This window comes from Vipera ursinii (genome assembly GCF_947247035.1).
Source record: "Vipera ursinii genome assembly, chromosome: 17".
In the NCBI taxonomy this organism is placed as follows: Eukaryota; Metazoa; Chordata; class Lepidosauria; order Squamata; family Viperidae; genus Vipera; species Vipera ursinii.
The window spans coordinates 3187633-3207632 of record NC_139530.1 but is presented as its reverse complement, the minus strand read 5'-3'; the positions used below and the strand labels follow the sequence as shown (position 1 = coordinate 3207632).

The window sequence follows — 20000 nt, the reverse complement described above, 5'->3', positions numbered from 1 at the left end:
TCCTTCCTTCCTCCCTCCCTTCCTCCCTTCCTTCCTTCCTTCTTTCCTTCCTTCCTTCCTTCCTTCCTTCCTTCCTTCCTTCCTTCCTTCTTTCTTTCTTTCCTTCCTTCCTTCCTTCCTTCCTTCCTTCTTTCTTTCTTTCTTTCTTTCCTTCCTTCCTTCCTTCCTTCCTTCCTCCCTTCCTTCCTTCCTTCCTCCCTTCCTTCCTTCCTTCCTTCCTTCCTTCCTTCCTCCCTTCTCTGCTTATTTCCTCCCTTCTCTCCCTTCTTCCTCCTTCCTTTCCTCTCTCCCTTCCTTCCTTCCTTCCTTTCCTTCTCTCCTTATTTCCTCCCTTCCTTCTCTCCCTTCTCCCTTCCCTCCATCCACCTCCCTCCCTCTCTCCACTTCCTTCCTTCCTTCTCCCTCCCACATCACCCGGATGAAACCACCATAAAGAAAATCCCCAGAGAGGTTGCTAGACCAATGGGTCAGGCCAGGAAAAGGCCACGTTTCCTCCCACGGGGTTACCCAGGAAGCCAGCCAGGCAGGGGAGACCACGCCGAGATAGTAAAGAGAAGAAAGAGAAGGCCTTATCTCTAGCCTCAGGATTCTGTAAATTTGGGGGGCCCGGAAGTTCATTCAAGGAAGCTTCACGGTTTGGGTGATGCAGCTCTGCAGCTGCCAGGAATCGAACCCAAGTCAGAGAGTCCCGCCCCCACCAAGACGTTGATAACCAGGTCTAGAAACTTGACTTGGTTTTCAGCACGAAGCGGGCTATTCTTCTTCTCACGCAGAGTGTGGCTCAGGAGGCGGCTCCGGCTCCGGAGATGCCGTTGAATGCGAGCGTGACAGCTGCCGGAAGTACGGGGGCTCGTGGGACGAGGACATGGAAGACGACCGTTGCGTCTGTGACTACACCTGCAGGACCGTGCCGCAGAACACGGTAAGAGGAGGTTTCTCCAGCCGCCGCATAATTTAGAGGTTTGATTTTCTGCACAGAGCACAAGGGGTTGGTCTACACCACAGGCGTTCAAGTGGGCAACTTGACGACCCTTTACTTCAGCTCCCAGAATCCCCCCCACACACAGACAGCACGGCTGGCTGGGGAATTCTGGGGGTTGAAGTCCACCATTTCTAAGGTCGGTCTTGATGACTTCCAGAACAGCTCCAGATATTCTGCGGCAGGCTTTTTTTTTCTGTTTCTCATTAATTTCCCTGGCATGCATTTGCATATTTTATGGACGGGGAAAGTGGAACGCGCAGGAAGCTCCTTGCTTGTTCTGACATCCTGGATGCCAGCAGATGTGTTCTCCGAACCAGGGAGATTAGAATGAATGTTTCTTCTTCTTCTTCCCCCTCCCCTCCTTGTGATGCCAAGAGATCAGAGGCAGAATTATCTAGGAATCCATCCAACCTGCTTACTTACTTGCCAGGCTTAACCTAAATCTGCACCTCGAATCGGCGAGAACATTTTTTTCTCCCTAAAAGAGCCTCTGAGGCGCCAGCCTCTTGGGTGGCTCTCGACCTCTTTTAATTACGTAAAACGGTACAGCCCAGATGCTCCCTTGGGGTAAAAACTGCACAAGAGCTACCCCGAAGGCTTGCCTGCTGGTCCTGTGACTTTACACCGCGGCTCCTACCCACGAGTAGGCCTGCTCCCAAATGAGACACTGACCCTCAAAGGCTCGGTGTCAAAACGGCCATCCTGAGCTTCAGCCTTGCTTTGCTAGATGTCAGCCTGCCATAGACTATGGGGGGGAGGGAGCTGCTTAATAATAATAAAAGTTGAAAGGTACCTTGGAGGTCATCTAGTACCACCCCCTGCTCAGGCAGGAAACCCTATACCATTTCAGGCAAATGGCTCTCCAGTCTCTTCTTTAAAACTTCCAGTGTTGGAGCATTCACAACTTCTGGAGGCAGGTGGTTCCACTGGTTAGTTGTTCTAACTGTCAGGAAGTTTATTCTTAGTTCTAGGTTGCTTCTCTCTTTGGTTACTTCCCATCCGTTGCTTCTTGTCCTGCCTTCAGGCACTTTGGAGGATAGCTTGACTGCCTCTTCTTTGGGGCAGCCCCTGAGATACTGGAAGATTGCTATCATGTCCCCCCTGGTCCTTCTCTTCATTAAACTAGACAGACCCAGTTCCAGTGAAGCTTCTAAGTGGAATGGGAAAACAATTCGCTGGGGGAACAATTCAAGCTTGTAAGCCGCCCTGAGTCTTCGGAGAAGGGCGGGATATAAATGGAATTTAAAAAAAATATTTAAAATAGTGAAAACATCATTTTAATTGTCGCCATTGGCATTTCATTTGGTTCCCCCCTTTCTTTAAGGATTCTATCCCGCTATTTCTTCGATATTAGTGTAACTCCTGTCCCACGGCAAGCTGCCCCACGGCGAGGTGGCCGTGGGGAGCTATCCGGTGGGGAGTTGGCCAAGCAAGTTGACCGTGGGGCGAGTTGTCGTAGACCCTTGCTGGGACACGGGCTGGTCATCCCAAGGCCATCTAGCCCGCCGATGCAAGGGAACATTACCAAAACGATTCCTTTGAATGTGATTGGACGATAGGGAGATAACGGGGGGGGGGGAGAGGACCAAGAAAAGGAAAGTCAACAGGGTAACCTTCGCGTGCCAACCTTTAGTTTTGACTTTTAATTTACAGCGGTGTGTTTGACTTCTAATAAGGCTATTCCTTTCGCAACAAATGGAGCCCGTTTCTACTTGGGGGTCCGAGCTGAGGCAGCTCCGACATTCCGGTTCTTTCTGTAACGGGACCCTCTGCTTTCTCCCCCCACCCCCCCATGTAGGTGTGTGGGTCAGACGGGGCTTCTTACACCAATGAGTGTGAGCTGAAAAAATCCCGCTGCGAGAAACGCCAGGACATTTACGTGGCAAGCCAGGGACCCTGCCAAGGTAATTTCAGCACCCAGGCTGGCGGAAAGCAAAAGATGGTTAGATGGGGTCTGTGGATATGAGATTGGGCAGACTCGGAGAGATAGCAGAAGACCTGGGGAGGTGTGTGCGTGTGGGGGGGGGCTGGCGTGGTGTGGTCCGTGGGGTCGCGAAGAGTTGGAAACGGCAACTGGACAACGACACCTCGAAGAGCTGCTGCTACTTGCTGGTGGCATGCTCATTAAAATGAGATTTTTAATTTTCCTTCCAGGAGTCCCCACTCTTTCGCCTTCTTCGCCAGAACTCCTTCACTGTAGCAAAACAGTTTATGGCTGCTGCCCAGACAACGTGACGTTGGCACTTGGAGTAGGATCGGCTGGATGCCCCAGTAAGTAGATGCCATTCTTGGAGGCCTGGAAAACAAGGCTTTTAACGCTGAGCTCAGGGTGGAGCGGAGCCCTCCCTGGCACTCTTCCGGGCCCCGGAGAGGGCACGCTCCTCTACCCCAATCTGTTCTGCCTTTCCCTTGCCTCCCCCACCGCCTTCCCTAGCCCACCCAGGCAGACTTTATTAAATTTTTATGGAATAATTAGCCAGAGCCATCTTGTTCGCCTAACGAGACGAGGAAAGAGTTGGTGGCATTTTAAGCAGCTGAGGCCGAGGGCCAGCTGGTTAGCGGGCATCCATTAGAGTGGCCGTCGGGAACGCAGCGGCCTTGTTTGCGGTTGGGTAGAGGCGCTTCGTGCACCGGGTCATTTATTCAGCGGCGGCCGCCTTCCAAAAGCGATTTTAATGGCTGCAGAGTTGTTGACCCAGAGAGCCATAGAATCCACAGAAATAGCAGATTCTCCTCCTGGGGTCGCATTGATAATTTGACGCAGTGAAGTCACTCAGAAGCTCAGCTGGAAATCATAAGCTTGCGTTGCCTGGGAGTCCTCGGGGAAGGACTTAGGAGGCACTCACCCTTCCCAACCTGGCCTACTTTATTTTGAGTCCCGGGGCAGTTTGTCTAGTCAGTTCAGATGGGAGGGTGCCCGATTCCCGTCTGTGGAAATCCCTTCAAAGTTAAATTCTGGTTGTGCGCTTGACACAGGCCACCATAGATATCACCACCACCACCACCCAGAAATTATTCTGGGAAGTTTCCAGAATTCCCATTCGGGCAGGGTTGGAACCAGTCAGATCACCCAACTGAAACTAAGCATCTCTTCTACAAGACACTAATGAGGACTAGAAGCCTGAGCTGTGTTGTTTACGGGCAGAGTAATCACCGGGCTAGCTGGCCAATTCATCAATGGAATAGCTTGTGGGTGTTTCCATCATTTCAAAAACAGACTAATCAACCGTTTGGCTGCGATGCTATATCGTCTGTCTTGAGCAGTTGGTTAGACTAGAACAGGGGTAGGCAACCTTGGCTCTTTTATGACTCGTGGAGTTCAGCTCCCAGAATTCCTGAGACAGCATGGACTAGAAGAATGTCTGTTGAGATTCTGAGTCACCCACGTCATGGTCCAAGAGGCCATCCTATTTTAAATTGAACAACCCTCTCTCAACAGAGGGGGAGGGATACGACACCACATATCTCCCATTTACAGCACAGTCCTTCCAGCAGCTCCAAGGAGATTCCACACACCCGTTTGCATTATCTGGGTGACCCTGAGGGCACAGATAAACCTCCAAGTGGCCTCAATGACGCTCAGAGGGAGGGCTAACAACCAGATGACTGCAAGGAATATAAATCCTTCTATTCCCCAACCTTCAGTCAGAACCGAAGAACCTCCTTGGGTGAGAAGATCTTCAAGGAAAAATAAAGGAAGCCCAGTTGCCTTTGGGTTAGACCAGTAGACCTTCAAGTTCTCTTCCAGCCCTAAGTTTCTCTATTCTACGTCGCTCTCCTTTGAAGAAGCTTCTCTGCTTCAGTTACGAAACCTGTCCGAGGGGCTGGGGGCTCTTCTGCTAACCCTTCCCTCCTGTCTCGTAGGCACTTGCCACTGCAACCCCTACGGCTCCTACGGTGGGAGCTGTGATCCCAGCACAGGCCAATGCTCCTGCAAACCCGGCGTCGGAGGGCTGAAGTGTGACCGCTGTGAACCCGGTTTCTGGAACTTCCGTGGGCATCGTCACCGACAGCAGGAGCGGCTGTACCCGTGAGTACCTCTGGTTGCCGCCCGGGTGGAAAAAAGGTTGGAAGCGTGTGTGTGTGTGTGTGTGTGTGTGTGTGTGTGTGTGTGTGTGTTAGAACTTGTTTCATCTCTCCCATTCAGTGTAGGAGAAGGGCAGGCAGAGTGGGAGGTGGTGGAGGAGTTACGCGAGTCATCAGCCCCGAATCTTTCGGTGGTCACAAACGTCTTCAGTACAACTTCTCTTGAACTCCATTGACTCTCGCCTAGTGCCACATATGGACTTCAGCAGTGAATCTTCTTCGCTGCAACTTAACGTGTGGTCCTGATTCGTCTACATTTCTGCTCCCCCCCGGCTTTCTAAACAAAGTTTTGGAGGTGAAGCTGGGTTGGAGGGAGTTAATCCAGGCCCCAATTTAGGGAAAGCCCTTCAGAATCAGAGACAATAAGCTTCGATATTTTTTGATTCCTTCCTTGGGCTGATGGCAGAACAGATTCGGCTTCATTTTCTCCTTGTCTCAGCCTTGCCTGCAGGGCAGAGAGCAGGGATGGAGGTGCGAAGCAGAAATTAGTTCTCACCTTCCATCTTCCCCTTCGCGCTCCCATCTCCGGAGAGCGGAAGGTCAAAATCGCACCCAGCACCTGCGAAAGAAGTCATTATGGAAACAGACGATAACCAGCAGCCCCTTTTTTCCCCAAGAGATCAGATCAGGGTCGGATAGCCGTGCCAGCGTTTTTTATTATTATTATTATTATTTGAAAGCCGCAGCGAAGGGAAGTTTATAAAAATGCAGAGCCGTCTCACAAAACTCTTTTCCCGGGATAAAGTTGCAGTCGGCCGAAATCCGATCGGCTTCCACCACTGCTTAATTTGGAGAGCTTTTGACTCCAGACGTTGGAGGAAAGTGCCCTGGTGTCTCTGACCCGTGGTGTTATCGCGCACGTCTGTGTGTGATATACTATCTACCAGAACCTGGAAACATGAATTGGGGAGCAGGATTTGTAGATAAAGATTTCCTTCATCCAGAGAGAGGGGAAGGAAAGAAAAAACAATAACACCCATATTCTTTTAAGGATTGCGAAGGCTGCCTCTGATTTTTTTTAAATTTATTTTAAATGAATGAAGTCAGAGCCGCCAGCCCAGCTTGCTTAACTGCACCTGGCTCGTATTTTTGATGGGCTAAAAACAATGTCGAGGAATCCGTCCATCGAATCGAGAGCTAGTCCAATCGTGACCGACATTTTTCTCCTTCCCAGCCACTTTCCTTTCTCTTATCTTCTTATTTCGCTCCACCGTCTCAATCAGCGGAACAGCTTCTTCCTCCCTCGCTGGAGGCCTTTCAAGAAAAGATTAGACAACCGTTTGTCCAGGCTGGAATTAAGGGCAGGGGGCTGGACTAGAAGACCTCTGAGGTCTCTTCCAGGCCTCTGATTCTTTGGGGGAAAATAGGAACCAAATTACAGTTCAGCAATGCCCGTTGCTCCAGATTTGTATTGACAAGCTATTCCTTCAGCAAACAAGAGAGTGAAGGGTGAGGGGGGGGGAACGGAGGGAGGGAAGGAGGGGGAGCCTGTCTTAATTTCAAGGTCCATTGGCGATCAAAGCAGAGAAATCAATAAAGTGGCAAATGGGGGAAAAGGGGGAGGGGAGGATGGAGGGGGAGGAGAAAAAAAAAAGAGAGTTATCTGGAAGCGACTACAAACAGCCGAGTAAGCCATGCGTGCGTGAGCATCCTCACGAAACACGGCGAGTGGGAAAATTATCACGGGCACGTCTCTTTTTCTCTCTGGAGGATCGGCGTTGTTCTGCAGTAGTCAATCCCGGAATGGAGACGGCTGGAAGTTGCCAGACTCACTCGCTATTAGAGGGAGAGAGAAAAAAATGGGGTGTGGGGGGGGGGAATAAAATTCTGAACGAAGCACCAGGTGGGAAATTAAACCACAAGCTCCCGCTTTGGGGTTGCTGGGAGCCAGCGCTGCCCCCTGGTACTTAGCAAATGTATCTTCGGGCACGCGGGTGACACACACACACACCACACACAAGCCTGTGCGCACACAAGACAGGGAGGTAATTAGATGCCAGAGAAGCTCCTAGGGGATTTTGCTGTCTTAATAGCATCGTTCGTTGGAACGGGAGCAAGGCCGTCGTGAAGAGATTCTCCCGTTTACTGGTGAAATGCCGGGGACGATGGGCGGGGGTGTTCTCAGCTAACTTTTCCTTCTCATCTCATCTCTTCTGCATTTTTGAGGGCTGGGGTGGCCTGGCAGCCAGATTCGAGAAGAATGACAACAAAGACAAATTGCAAAGTCTTATTTATTTATTCCCCCCCCCCCCGCGTTCCAAAGAGCAGCTGCCAGAGGTGGATTCCATCAAGGTGTAACCTTTTTTTTTCCTCGCTCCTAATTACTTCTAGTAGAGAAGGCACCCTTCCATCTTCCTCTGTGCCCCGAGAAGGTCTTACTGCATTGTTTACGCGGGGGTGTGTGTTTGTGTGTGTGTGTGTGTGTGTGTGTGTGTCCCAAATCCCTACTTTGGTTTGCCATATCAGAGCCGTGAAGTCATCTGGGCCCAGTTCTGCTTGAGTTCCAGCTGGCTTTAGCGGCTTAGCCCAGCAACCTGCTTCAAATGCAGAAAGGTATTAAATGTTCAGTCTCCAGATAGCAAAGGAACAGACAGACAGTAGTAGAAAAGTCGGCTTTAATTTCATAGATTTATGATCCGCTTTTCAGAAGAAAAACGCGTCATCAAAACACGGGCTTTTAAAATACAAATACCGAAGCTGGTAAGTAACAGAAAAGCTAGTGGTAGGATCAGGGGGAAAAAAATAGCCCGGGTCTCTTAAAATTAACTCTGTGTGGGCCAGTTTTTTTTTACGTTCTCCCCCAGAGAATGTCCAGGGAAAGAGGGCCCTAGAGACTTGTGGGAAAGTGGTCTTTTTCCCAGGGATCTGGGGCCATGACGGAAAAGGCCCCGTCTGAAGGAGGAAAGAGTTGGGGGCTTTGGAAAAGCTGATTGGCATAGATCAGGGGTCCTCAACCTTGCCAACTTGAGGACTTGTGGACTTCAACTCCCAGAATTCCTCAGCCAGCTTGTATTTGCACGAGGAAAGGGTTTATTTTATTTTATTTATTTTTTGCTTCACTGAGAAAAGAGCTGTGTTCCATTCTTGCAAATCAGTCTTAATCCAGCCCGGTCCTTTCAGCTTCAAGCCTTCCTCCAGATTTCAGCAGGGAGGTCAACTCCCAGAATTCCCCAGCCTACCCGCACAGCCCTGAGAATTCTGGGAGTTTGGCACCCATCTCTCCGAAGGATGCTCTGAATGGGGGAAGGAATTCTTGACACCCGCGTGTTTCTTCCCAAACCCTCCTTTGCTTTCCCGGACAGCCTGCCACTGCGACCCCGTGGGATCCGTGCGGGATGACTGCGAACAGATGACCGGCTTGTGTTCGTGTAAAGCCGGGATCACCGGCACGAAATGCAAGCAGTGTCCCAGCGGAAGCAAGCTGGGAATGTCCGGTTGTGAGAAAGGTAAAAGTGGCTTGCGTAGGCAACCGCTTTGGAGGGATTCTCTGCCAGAGAGCTGAAGGAAGAATTCTTCCTTGGGAGGGTTAAGTTGGGAACTAGGATCCGCTTAACGTTTGCGTTGAAAGGCGTGCATGATCCCCAGATCTCTCGGCCCCCTCCTCCTGCGCTGAAATGACCTGTGAATTCGGGGCGTCGTGCGTGGAAGTGAACGGCCTGGCCCAGTGCGAGTGTCCGTCGTTGCTTTGCACGGAAGCCGACACATCCAAGGTGAGCAGAGGGAGCAGCGGTGAAGACGGGTGGTCAAACTCAACAACATCTCCCATTAGATCGGCTCCAGTTGAATTCAAAACAGTAATCAAAACAGTAAGGGCACTGATTTGTCCTAATAGCATGAAAGGTCTCTTCTGCCAGTCCTGCGAGGTAGTCCGGACAAGGAGCACGGTTTCCCCCACCCCCAAGAATTCTCCAGGTTTGATCTCTTGACTAACCACTCTTTCTTCTTCTTCTCCCTGGCCCTCACCACTCCCAACGTCTCCCATCTTCTAGGTCTGTGGCTCTGATGGGGTGACCTACGGTGACCAGTGTCAGCTGAGGACCATTGCTTGCCGGCAAGGGAAGGTCATAGCGGTGAAGCATTTGGGCCAGTGTGCAGGTGAGTCGCCATTTGCACACCTGAGTGCTAACGGGGTTCCTTAGACCAAGCAATTGCACAGAGATTGACAGCTGTCCCACTTCTTTTAACATTGGGGGGGCGGAGGGTGCTCTCTGAGCCTGGTTGTTTGTTTTTATGGGCTACCCCAAATTCTTTCCCCAATTCCGTCTTCTTGGCACCTTACGCCGCATTCCCTTTTGCCTTGGTCTCTTCCAGAATCCCATGTCAGCCACCCCACCCCACCTGCGACCCAGCGCCCTTTGGACTCTGTCCCCCCTCTGCCCCCCCAAATCACGACCTTGGCTCCCGAGCTGGCCAGGACCACCACCTCCTCCTCCCCCTGGCATTCAGAAGACCATGCTTCCCGCCATAGCCAGCCGGTCACCCGAAGGGTAACCAAGCCTGCCGTCCTCTCCACCCTTCCGTGGACAACTCAGGGCATCCGCCAGACCACCGCCCGACCCCTCTTGACGGCCCCCGTGGTTCCTGCCACCACTCAGGTGGCTTACGTCGAATCGGGCAGCGCCGAAGGCAGTGGAGATCCGGAACTGGGCACCAGCGGAGATCAGGAAGGCAGTGGGGCCAGCTCTGCAGGTATGTTACTCACACCTGTGTGTGTATCTGTGGAGATTCTCCATTGTCCTGGTTGTCCCCACGGACAACTTTTGCTTTTTCAAGAGTCAACTGGACTTTCTCTATTTTTCTTCGAGGACGTTTCGCTTCTCACCTAAGAAGCTTCTTTAGCCTGGACCGGATGGTGGGGAGTGGAAGGATTTATACTCCTTGCAGATGAGCTGGTCATTTGCATCCTTTTAGCGAGTCATTGAGGCCTCTTGGAGGTTTATCTGTGTCCTCAGAGTCACCTGAGAGGTCGGCTTGCGGCCCCCAGGGGGGAGAGCATTCTCTGTGGGCGTGCCAGCCCTTTGGAATCAATTACCGGTTGAGCTCTGGATGGCTCCCGACCTTCGCTCTTTCCGCCGTGATCTGAAAACCTATTTATTTGAACAGGCCGGCCTGGTTTAAGGGTTTGGGTTATTTTTAAATTATTTATTGTTAGGGCTTAATTAATTTAATCTACTTTTAACTTTTGTATGTAAGGTTTTTATTGTCCTGTACACTGCCCTGAGTCCTTCGGGAGAAGGGCGGTATAGAAATTCAATGAATACATAAATAAATAAATTGTAATTGTGTTCTTCTTCCCGTGGCTGAAACAGGGGAGGAAGAAATGGAAGACACCAAGGTGACAAGCCCCCACCTCATCGAGAGAGCCACCTGTTACAACACGCCTCTGGGGTGCTGCTCGGACGGCAAGACCCCAGCTGCTGACGCCGAAGGAAGCAACTGCCCAGGTAGATCACTTCCCTTTCTCTTGCGGATGCTGAGCTTCAGCTAGGAACAAAATTCTCGGGGGGGAAAAAGCACATCCTCAAGTGTCCTAAGCAGTCAGCCTAGGTGATGGCGAGGGTGAAATTTGGGGGTCCGTCCTTCCGTTTCCTTGCCCAGCTGCAATTCCCAGCGTCTCTCGGAGAAAACCACCCCGGCGCATTTCGGATGCGTTTCCACGGGACAACCGAGCTGATCGGGCCGTGATTTTCGGATCGATGTGTTGCTGATTTCTTCGTTAGATTCAGACCTGACCTTTTCTCCGGGAGGTTTAAGAGAGTCCAGAGCATTTCCTTCCAACTGTGAAAGTCCAGCAAGAATTGAGGGTCCATCTCTAACAGCTTCTCTTTCTCAACTCTACTCCAGCAGCTTTCTGCCTTGAGTCTTCTGGTCACATTCTGGAAGATTTAAAAAAATGGAAGTTGACAAGCTAAGGATCTGGTCCACTAAGGATTCTGCTGATCCATAAAATGTGGGGCGTGGTTTCCTTCACTTTCAGAGACAGATCCGTCTGTGGTCACGCAGCAAAAACTTGCCAGCTTCCTGGCCGGCAACACAGCAAAAAGCCACATTTGTGAGATGAGTGGCAGAGCAGAGAGGAAGGGAAGGAAGGGAAGGGAAGGAAGGAAGGAAGGAGATGGAGGAGAGGGAGGAAGGAAGGAAGGAAGGAAGGAAGGAAGGAAGGAAGGAAGGAAGGAAGGAAGGAGATGGAGAATGGAGGGACCAATGGAGGAGAAGGAGGAAGGAAGGAAGGAAGGATGGACCGACGGAGGGGAGGAAAAGAAAGAGGATTTTTTATCCCTTTAGAAGAGTCAATGCAATACGATGCAGTGCAATATTTCTGCTTTTAAACCTGAATAATATTTCATCAACTGAATCCAAATCCCTGCACGCAGAGGGCAGCGCAGTGGAGCATCCCGAGAGAGGCCACCGCTGGCCTCTTTTTTGACTTTGCACCTAGGGTGTAGGACCCAACTTTCTGGCTTTTTGCCCAGGCTTCATTCAGCAATCAGTTGCCAGGCCCACATGCCCAAACCAGCTTCTCCCCTTCCTCTTCTGGAGCTCTCGAGGATCCATCTGCCTGGAAAGAGAAAAATTCATTTGTTGGCCCCATCAGTTCCTTAAAATTCAATAAAATCCCCACGGGGGATGAGAGCCGTTAAGAAGCAAGGCCTTCCCCTCTTCAGGATCAATCCACGTATGCAAACCCCGGGGTGGGGAAAGGAAGATAACATTCGAATGCTTGTTAACCTTATCCTCCTCTTCCACCTTTGATCATGGTTTGACCAGGGCTTTGACTCCTGCCTACATGCTAGCCTGTTTCTGAAGAACCCAGGCTGGGCGATTGATAAGAGGTAGCTTATAAATAGCGAAAAGTAAAGGACACCTGCTTGGTTTTAGGGAATGCAGCTCCTCCCCACCGCCGCTTTTTCTCCCCAAACTGTGTGAATTTTGTAACCCAGGTCAGCGGCACCCCAGGAGGGAAAGTGGTGAGGGGAGGGTCCCTTGTCCTCCCTTTCTCTTCCCTCTTTCTCCTCCCTCCTCCCCTTTCCCTCCCTTTTGTTTGCACGCCAGTAACCCCCTCCCATCTCCTCTTGTTTTTTTCCAGTAGTTGATGTTCTCGTTCTCTCTCTCTCTCCCTCTCCCTCTCTCTCTCTCTCTCTCTCTCTCCCTCCCTCTCTCTCCCTCCCTCTCTCTCCCTCTCCCTCCCTCTCTCTCTCTCTCTCTCTCTCTCTCTCTCTCTCTCTCTCTCTCTCTCTCTCTCTCTCTGCCCCAGCTAACCCTCTTTCTCTCGTTACGCAGCCGGTCCAGGAGGGTCCCCACCCAGGCTGCAACTTGGAGGAGCTTCTATGGTAAACTCTTGCCAGTTCTCACAACCCCGGGCTTTCTGCTACCCCGGTCTGCCCACCCACCCACCCGGCCTCAAAGTACTAACCCTCCCCATATAAGCCTCCCTCTGATCCATCCAGACTAACCCTGATCCCGCAGCGCTCTTCATCTGCCACCATCTTCTTCCTTCTCTCTTTCTGCCGAGGGGCTGAACACTCTTTTTTTTTTTTTTTTAAAAACGGTTTGGGTGTCTGGATTGTTTTGGCACTGCCTTCCGCGTGGCTTCTTTCGGTCGCGTTAACCGGACGTTTTCTTCCCGGCCTTGTCTCTTTCCCCCTGCCCTCTTTCTTCCCTGCAGCCACCAAAGTCTTCCAAGGGGTCCTCATTTTGGAAGAGGTGGAAGGCCAGGAATTGTTTTACACCCCCGAAATGGCCGACCCCAAATCGGAGCTCTTTGGAGAGACGGCCCGGAGCATCGAAAGCGTGGTAAGCGAGCGCAGGAAAAAAACGAGGCCACGGCGGCTTTCCGCCGGCGGCGGGATTGCGTAGCACAATCGTGGCTCTCCTGCAACCCCGGGGGATCGGCGCCCGCTGTCGGTCCACCCAACTAAAATCCAAGCTCTTGCAGGCGTTTTTGAGGAGGGACCCTGGTGGGTGAATAAGGATGCTGATCCCTAAATCTTTTGTGTGTGTGTGTGTGTGTGTGTGTGTGATTGGTTTGTTTCATTTCCGGGCAGCTGGACGAGCTTTTCCGCAACTCAGAGGTCAAGAGGGATTTTAAGAGTGTCCAGGTGCGGCATCTGGGCCAAAGCAGTGCCGTCAGGGTGATTGTGGAGTCCCATTTTGATCCAGGTAAGTCTCCACCTGGTTCCCCCTCCTCATTTAGGCAGGTGCAGGCCTGCCCCAGTCGGTTAGATTTAGGATTGACCCGTCGGTTGGTTTGCATTTGGTCACTCTTGAGTAGGGGTGGGCAACTACGGGCCTTTTTATGATATGTGGACTTTGACTCCCAGAATTCCTGAGCCAGTATGGATGGGGGTGAGGAGGGAAGCATTCCTGGCTGGCTGAGGAATTCTGGGCATTGCAGCCCACAGGTCACGAAGAGGCCTTAGTTGCCTAGCCATGCTCTTGAGGCTACATCTATAGGGACTACATCTAAGGCCGCCACCCCCTTTTCCCCTGCCACAACAACCCTAGAAGGCAGGCCAGGCTGAAAGGGAGCAGAGACCTTTTTCCTAGTCCTTGTCTCACTCCTTCACTTCAACACCACTCCAACTGTGTCTGTTGTGGGACTTAAAACTCCCGTCCTCTCTCGCCAGGCTGGCCAGGAGTCAAGGACGATGGAAATCGAAAGGCTGGAGTATTTGTATTGTCCTAGGCCATTGTTGCCACCATCCTCTCAATCCTTCACGCTGGAAGATGCAGGCTGGCTGGCTGGCTGGAGATTGTAATAATTCTGCTTCCCCCCCCCCCCCCCCCCAGCAGCTATTTCTATTCACTGGAATATTCCGGGCAGGCAAAAAGGGTGCCACGGAAAACCGGTCCTGGATTTTCTGCTTTTTTTTTTTTATAACGCAGGATCAACGTTCCAAATCCCCCCCTTTTTTTTCTCCCCCCCCCCCCCTGCTTTCCTTAGAGCCAAAGGGCCCGTTCTGAGTTCAAAGCTTTTATCAGCCGGTGGCAGAACAACAACAACAAAAGCAGTTTTGTCTTTTGCTTTTTATTTTGAAACCCCTTTTAAGGCGTGTCTTTTGCTTAGCGGAAAGAAAGGGAAAAAATTGAGCCCAATTGGGGGGGGAAGAACTGTCTGTGTGTGTGTGTGTGTGTCTGGTGTGTGTCTGTGTCTGTGTGTGTTGTTTTCTGGCTTCAAGGTGGAGGATGCACCTCCCCAAGGCTCCTGTTTCTTCTTTTCCTTGATCTTTGTAGCTACTTCTTACACGGCTGCCGACATCCAGCGGGCCCTTCTGAAGCAGATCAAAGCCTCTAAGAAGAAAACAGTCTTGGTGAAGAGACCCCAGCAAGAGAACATCAAGTTTATGGACTTTGGTATCCTCCCTTCTGCCTTTCTTCTTTCCTTTCTTCCTCTTTCTCCTCCCTCCCTTCTTTCCTATCTCTCTGCTTCACTCTTTTTTCTTCTTCTTCTTCCTGTCTCAACGGTTCACATTTTCCTTGCCCCCCCAAAAAAGCTCATTCCCCCTCCAACCCAGAAAGTCCGCTAAACCTTCCCGTTCTCCTCCATCACCGGGACTTTGCGAGAGGATTTCAGCCCTGAAGACAGGCAGCTCCGTTTTGGCGGGCAGCGCCGCCAGCTTCCTCTTCGGCAGCCAGGGATGCCAATTCCTACAACCTTCGCCCAAGAGAGAGATGCTTTTCCTACTTTCCTCCCTTTGGGAAAGGTGGAACGAGAGCAAAGTTTTCGGCCACCCGCTTAACGGGCTGAGTTTTGATCCGTTGCTTAATCTGGGTCTGAGAGGGTGGGACAGATCTCCTATTTCTTTCAACGGCTCCATTAATTCCTAAGGAACCTGTCCCGCCCGAGCTTCACGTTTGGGCAGGGACGGCGTCCACAAGCGCAGAGCCCACGGAGAAAAGATTCGTTTCTCCGGTTTGCGCCTCTTCCCTCTTATGCCTTCCTCTCCATCACGGTTGGGTTTCTTGTGGTAGGGAGTTCCACTGCTCCATTCCAGTCCCCCAAAACTTCCGCTTCCTCTTGTTTAGAGGTGGGGGGGAAACTGAAAAAATTGTAGGGGAAAAAAAACAACAGATTTTTTTTTCAAACGACTTTGGGGGGGGGAAAGAGCAAAACGCCGTGGGTTTTTCCCAATTTTTCTGTTTTTTTTTTCTTCTTCTTCTCCCAGACCTTCTCATCTCTACTCTTGTTCTCTTTCTAGACTGGATCCCCCAGCTTTTCACCACCACCACCACCACCACGATCGCCACCACCATGGCCCCCACAGCCAGCAGCTCCCAGGGGTTCCCCATCACCCCTATCGGCCGGTCCCTGAATCCAGGAAGGCTAAACGGGAAATCCTTTGGGACAGTCACAACCAAAAGGCCCAGCACCAGCCTTCCAGCCTCCCCAGACCGGAAGAAACCCCTGCGCCCGTTACCCGCCACCAGGAAGCCCGCTCGGCCCTGTGAGTCTCACCCCTGCTTGCATGGTGGCACCTGCGAGGACGACGGCCGAGATTTCACTTGCAGCTGCCCAGCCGGAAGAGGAGGGGCTGTCTGTGAGAAATGTAAGTTCAACCATGACATTCCCTGACCCTGAGAACAACTGATCAGTGGAAGAGCTGATTGTGGGCACTCCATCACTGGAGGTTTTTAAGCAGAGATTGGTGTCCAGAACGGTGTAGGGCAGGGGTAGGCAACCTTGGCTCTTTTATGATTCGTGGACTTCAACTCCCAGAATTCCTGAGCCAGCATGGGGGAACTATGGCCCTCCCTCATGACTCGTGGACTTCAACTCCCAGAATTCCTGAGCCCGCATGGGGGAACTAGGGCCCCCTCATGACTCGTGGACTCCAACTCCCAGAATTCCCAAGCCAGCATGGCTCAGCTTGGAAACCTTTTCCTTTCCCCTCAGCGCAGCTGGCTCAGGAATTCTGGGAGTTGAAGTCCACGAGTCCTAAAAGAGCCAAGGTTGCCTACCCCTGGTGTAGGGTCTCCTGCCTGAACAGGGGGTTGGGCTAGAAGACCTCCAGGGTCCCTTCCAACCCTGTTGTTCTGTGTTCTAAATCACCTTCTCCACAAACATCAACCGAGATAGCGTAAGAGGGTTCGCAAGGAAGAAGAAATACCCACTTTGGGGAAGAAGCACCCCATTTCTGCTTCTCGGCTCCGGCCACACAGCCTTCACGTTTCCTTTGATTTATTTATGACTGATGTTCCCACCACCACTGCCCAAATGGCTCTATGGGCCAGGCAACAAAGAGGCAGCATTATATACACCAAGTGGTCTCGCAGGAGGAGGGGGCCACTATTGAGAAGGCACCGAAAAGCATTCTTGCTTTTCAAATGAATAATGGGGCATTCAGAGCCAAAGGGATGATTGGAGGGGGGAGGCGGGAGAGACATGGGTAAATGCAGCACACCTACGTTTGGTAAAGAAAAGGTCTTTTCTTACATTGCAACACGCTCAAGGGAACAGGATTTGCCTGTGTAAAGGACGTGGTGGGAGGTTTTTTTGGGGGGGGAGGAGTGCTTTTATCCCCGTGGATTCAAAAGCTCTTGCTTGAATAAGGAATAATGCAGGGATTTCCCCCTCCTTCCCCCTAGCCATCCGATACTTCATCCCCAGCTTCGGCGGGAAGTCCTACCTGGCCTTCAAAATGATGAAGGCCTACCACACCGTGCGCATCGCCATGGAATTCCGGGCCTCCGAGCTGAGCGGGCTGCTCCTGTACAACGGGCAGAACCGCGGGAAAGACTTTCTCTCCCTGGCGCTGGTGAACGGATTCGTGGAGCTCAGGTGAGGCATGGCCTGACAAGGTGGCGGAGGCCTTGGGGCAGGAGAGGGCAGGCCTTGGAAGGCTTCCCTCGAAGCCGGATCGCCAACCAGATGCCCAAAGGAGAACTCGGCCGGAGGGGCGTTGAATAAACCGCAGTGCCCTCGTTGTCAACGCCGCTAACGTCGGACGTTTTTCCTTTGACAACAGACGGAGATGCCACCATTACCTTCTTATGTTTTACTCTTAAGAGTTCGAGTTAGGCGATGCCGGGAGGGGGAGGAAGTTGGACGAGAGTTTAGCTAGACATAACAACGCTGAACCTAGTGTGAGAACCAAGGTTATTGAAATAAAAGAGGATAAGATTTGGCCGGCTAGAGGGAAAGGCTGCATTTCAAACTAATTGGGGAAAGTGATTTATGACTGTTAATTGAAGGAGGGAATTGTGCTTTGATACTTATGTGCTCAAGGGAGGGGAACTCGGTTTTTGGGGCTTTGACTGTGTTAGTGCCGATGCCATGCTAACTCAAATACAGATTCTGGAAGGTAAACAATGCCCCGAAGCTCTTGAAAGAGTTTCATCTGTCGGAACCATGACAATCACCTCTCACAATCTCTCCCAGGTTCAACACCGGCTCCGGGACAGGCGTGATTACCAGCCGGGTGCCCATCGAGCCTGGCCAGTGGCACACGCTGGTGGTCAACCGCAACCGGAGGAACGGCGTCCTGTCCGTGGATGGAGAGCCGCACGTCCACGGCGAGAGCCCAAGTGGAACCGATGGGCTAAATCTCGACACCGACCTCTTTGTTGGAGGAGCCCCGGAAGACCAGATTGCCGTGTGAGTCATTTTGCGGGCGGAGGGCTTCGCCCACCGATGGCTAGCAAACTTTCTAGATTTTATTTTTTTTAAAAAAAAAACTTTCTGTACAAACAGACCTCAACGTACGGCCAGAATTGGACCAAAAATTCCCATGGGGGAATCCTGCAACAGTCATAAATTTAAAAACTGGTTATAAGTCGCCGTTGGGTCCCTCTGAACGGTCACTAGACTACCTGTGTTTCCCTCAAAGTCCCTGGCCGGAGGGCCCTTGCTTTAAATCCGGAGGTTGAAGTCTTTGGGTGATATCCTTGTTTCTCTCCATCCTAGGGTGGCTGAGCGCACGTCGGTCACCGCTGGCCTCAAGGGCTGCGTCCGTCTGCTGGACGTCAACAACCAGATGTACGACCTGCGGGAGAAGGGCGACGACGTGCTCTATGGCAGCGGGGTGGGCGAGTGTGGCAACAACCCCTGCCAGCCCAACCCCTGCCACCACGGCGGGCTCTGCCATGTCATGGAGGCCGAGATGTTTCACTGCGAGTGTCTCAACGGTTACACAGGTGTGTCTGTGTGTGTTTGTGAGCTCTTGGCTGGCTTCCCGTTCTTCTCTGCAGAGCTAGCTCTCTAAAGGCAAGGAGGCAGCTTCTCTCCCCCCCCCCCGGTGGGCTAGCTCTCTGCATGCACAGAGGGGTGAAGAGGCTGGCGCTCTCTTCCCCGACCCACTGAAAATGATGGTTGGTGGGAGAGAATATCTGAAGCTCAGGGTAGAACTGCGGAGTCCGTGGTGCCCTCTGAGCTTGGTGGCTTTCTGACAGACGTCTCATTGACTGTACTAGGTAACATCATCAGTGCTGGGAGAGAGCGGGGTTTGCAGAGAGGAGGAGGAGGAGGAGGAGAAAGAGGAAGGCTGTGGGGTTCCTGGTGCTCTCTGAGCTGGGTTATTTTCTTGCAGACGTTTCATTGTCTGTACTACATAACATCATCAGTTTTCAGGGAGGAGAGGAGGAGGAGGAGGAGAATGGCTATGGGGTCCCTGGTACTGTCTTGCAGACGTTTCATTACCCAACTAGATAATATCATCAGTTTTCAGAGAGGAGGAGGAGGAGAATGGCTATGTGGTCCCTGGCACTGTCTGAGCAGGGTTGTTTTCTTGCAGACCTTTCATTACCCAACTAGATAACATGATCAGTGCTAGAAGGGAGCGGGGTTTGCAGAGGAAGAGGAGAAAGAGGCAACTGTGGGGTCCTGGGTGCTCCTGGAGCCGGGAGGCTTTTTGGCAAATGATTGCGAACCCATTCAAAGCCCTTCCAGAGTCAGCTGCCTTGCTCACACCTGTGCCTCTTGCCCTGCCCCAGGACCCACCTGTGCCGATGAGAGAAACCCCTGTGACCCCAATCCCTGCCACCTCTCCGCCACCTGCTTGGTGCTGCCCGAAGGCGGGTCGAAATGCGAATGCCCCATGGGGCGAGGAGGCGAATTCTGCGAATCAGGTGAGTGGCTAGGATTGCAGCTACGATAAGAGGTTTAAAATCATCCGAGGGGAATTACAGGTCGCTGAAATCGGGGCTGCGAGACAGGTCCTTAAGGCCAGCCTTTCTCAACCTTAGCGACTTTTTAAGACGGGTGAAGTCCAACTCCCAGAATTCCCCAGCCAGCACAGCACAGCATTCTGGGAGTTGAAGCCCACCCGTCTTAAAAGTTGCCAAGGTTGGCAGACGCTGCGTCAGACACTCCTCCGATTACGCTCCTGCCGGTGAAGTCGAAGGTGAAGGAAATTCCTGTACGAAGCTGTCCTGCTTCCAAATAAAGTTTCTCCAGCCAGAATGTTCAAGGGTCTCTTTAACATTTATTTAAAGGTTTAAAATGGGGGGGAAAAAATCATCCGCTTTTGATTCCAACCCCCTTTCGTGGGAGCTTTCGATCCACAGACCGGGCAGCCTGTCATATGTTGGATTTGAGCTTAGCAAATGGCACAAACCTTGTTTAATTCAACCAGCCACCACTTAGCACATATCCAGTAAATGGCTTTTGTTCCTTTATTCATGCCACCTCTTCTCTCTCTCTCTCTCTCTCTCTCTCTCTCTCTCTCTTAGTTGCAGAAATGGACCAGACCATGCCTTTTCTGCCAGAATTCAACGGATTCTCCTACCTGGAGCTGAACGGTCTCCAGACATTTGTGCCAGATCTACAGTACGTTTTCTTCCTTCCTTCCTTCCTTCCTTCCTTCCTTCCTTCCTTCCTTCCTTCCTTCCTTCCTTCCTTCCTTCCTTCCTCGCCGCTTCAAGAAAATGGCAGTGATGTTAACAACTGAACTGGAAACCTTATTTTATAAGTATTTTCCATTGACCGTGTCGTTCT

The 20000-nt window shown here is 51.7% G+C and overlaps 1 protein-coding gene across 1 annotated transcript in view; it reads left to right on the top strand.

Annotated features, from left to right (window-relative positions):
- The window catches only part of AGRN (agrin), a 128294-nt gene that overhangs the window by 95677 nt on the left and 12617 nt on the right, over positions 1 to 20000 (top strand). Inside the window, 19 exon segments of the mRNA XM_083375644.1 lie at positions 774 to 922; positions 2781 to 2886; positions 3137 to 3253; positions 4847 to 4977; positions 4979 to 5012; positions 8371 to 8514; positions 8654 to 8778; positions 9058 to 9163; positions 9380 to 9757; positions 10378 to 10512; positions 12735 to 12862; positions 13114 to 13228; positions 14303 to 14422; positions 15268 to 15615; positions 16655 to 16847; positions 17448 to 17663; positions 17973 to 18202; positions 18998 to 19132; positions 19736 to 19832. Of these exon segments, the coding sequence (XP_083231770.1) occupies positions 774 to 922; positions 2781 to 2886; positions 3137 to 3253; positions 4847 to 4977; positions 4979 to 5012; positions 8371 to 8514; positions 8654 to 8778; positions 9058 to 9163; positions 9380 to 9757; positions 10378 to 10512; positions 12735 to 12862; positions 13114 to 13228; positions 14303 to 14422; positions 15268 to 15615; positions 16655 to 16847; positions 17448 to 17663; positions 17973 to 18202; positions 18998 to 19132; positions 19736 to 19832 (3007 nt within the window).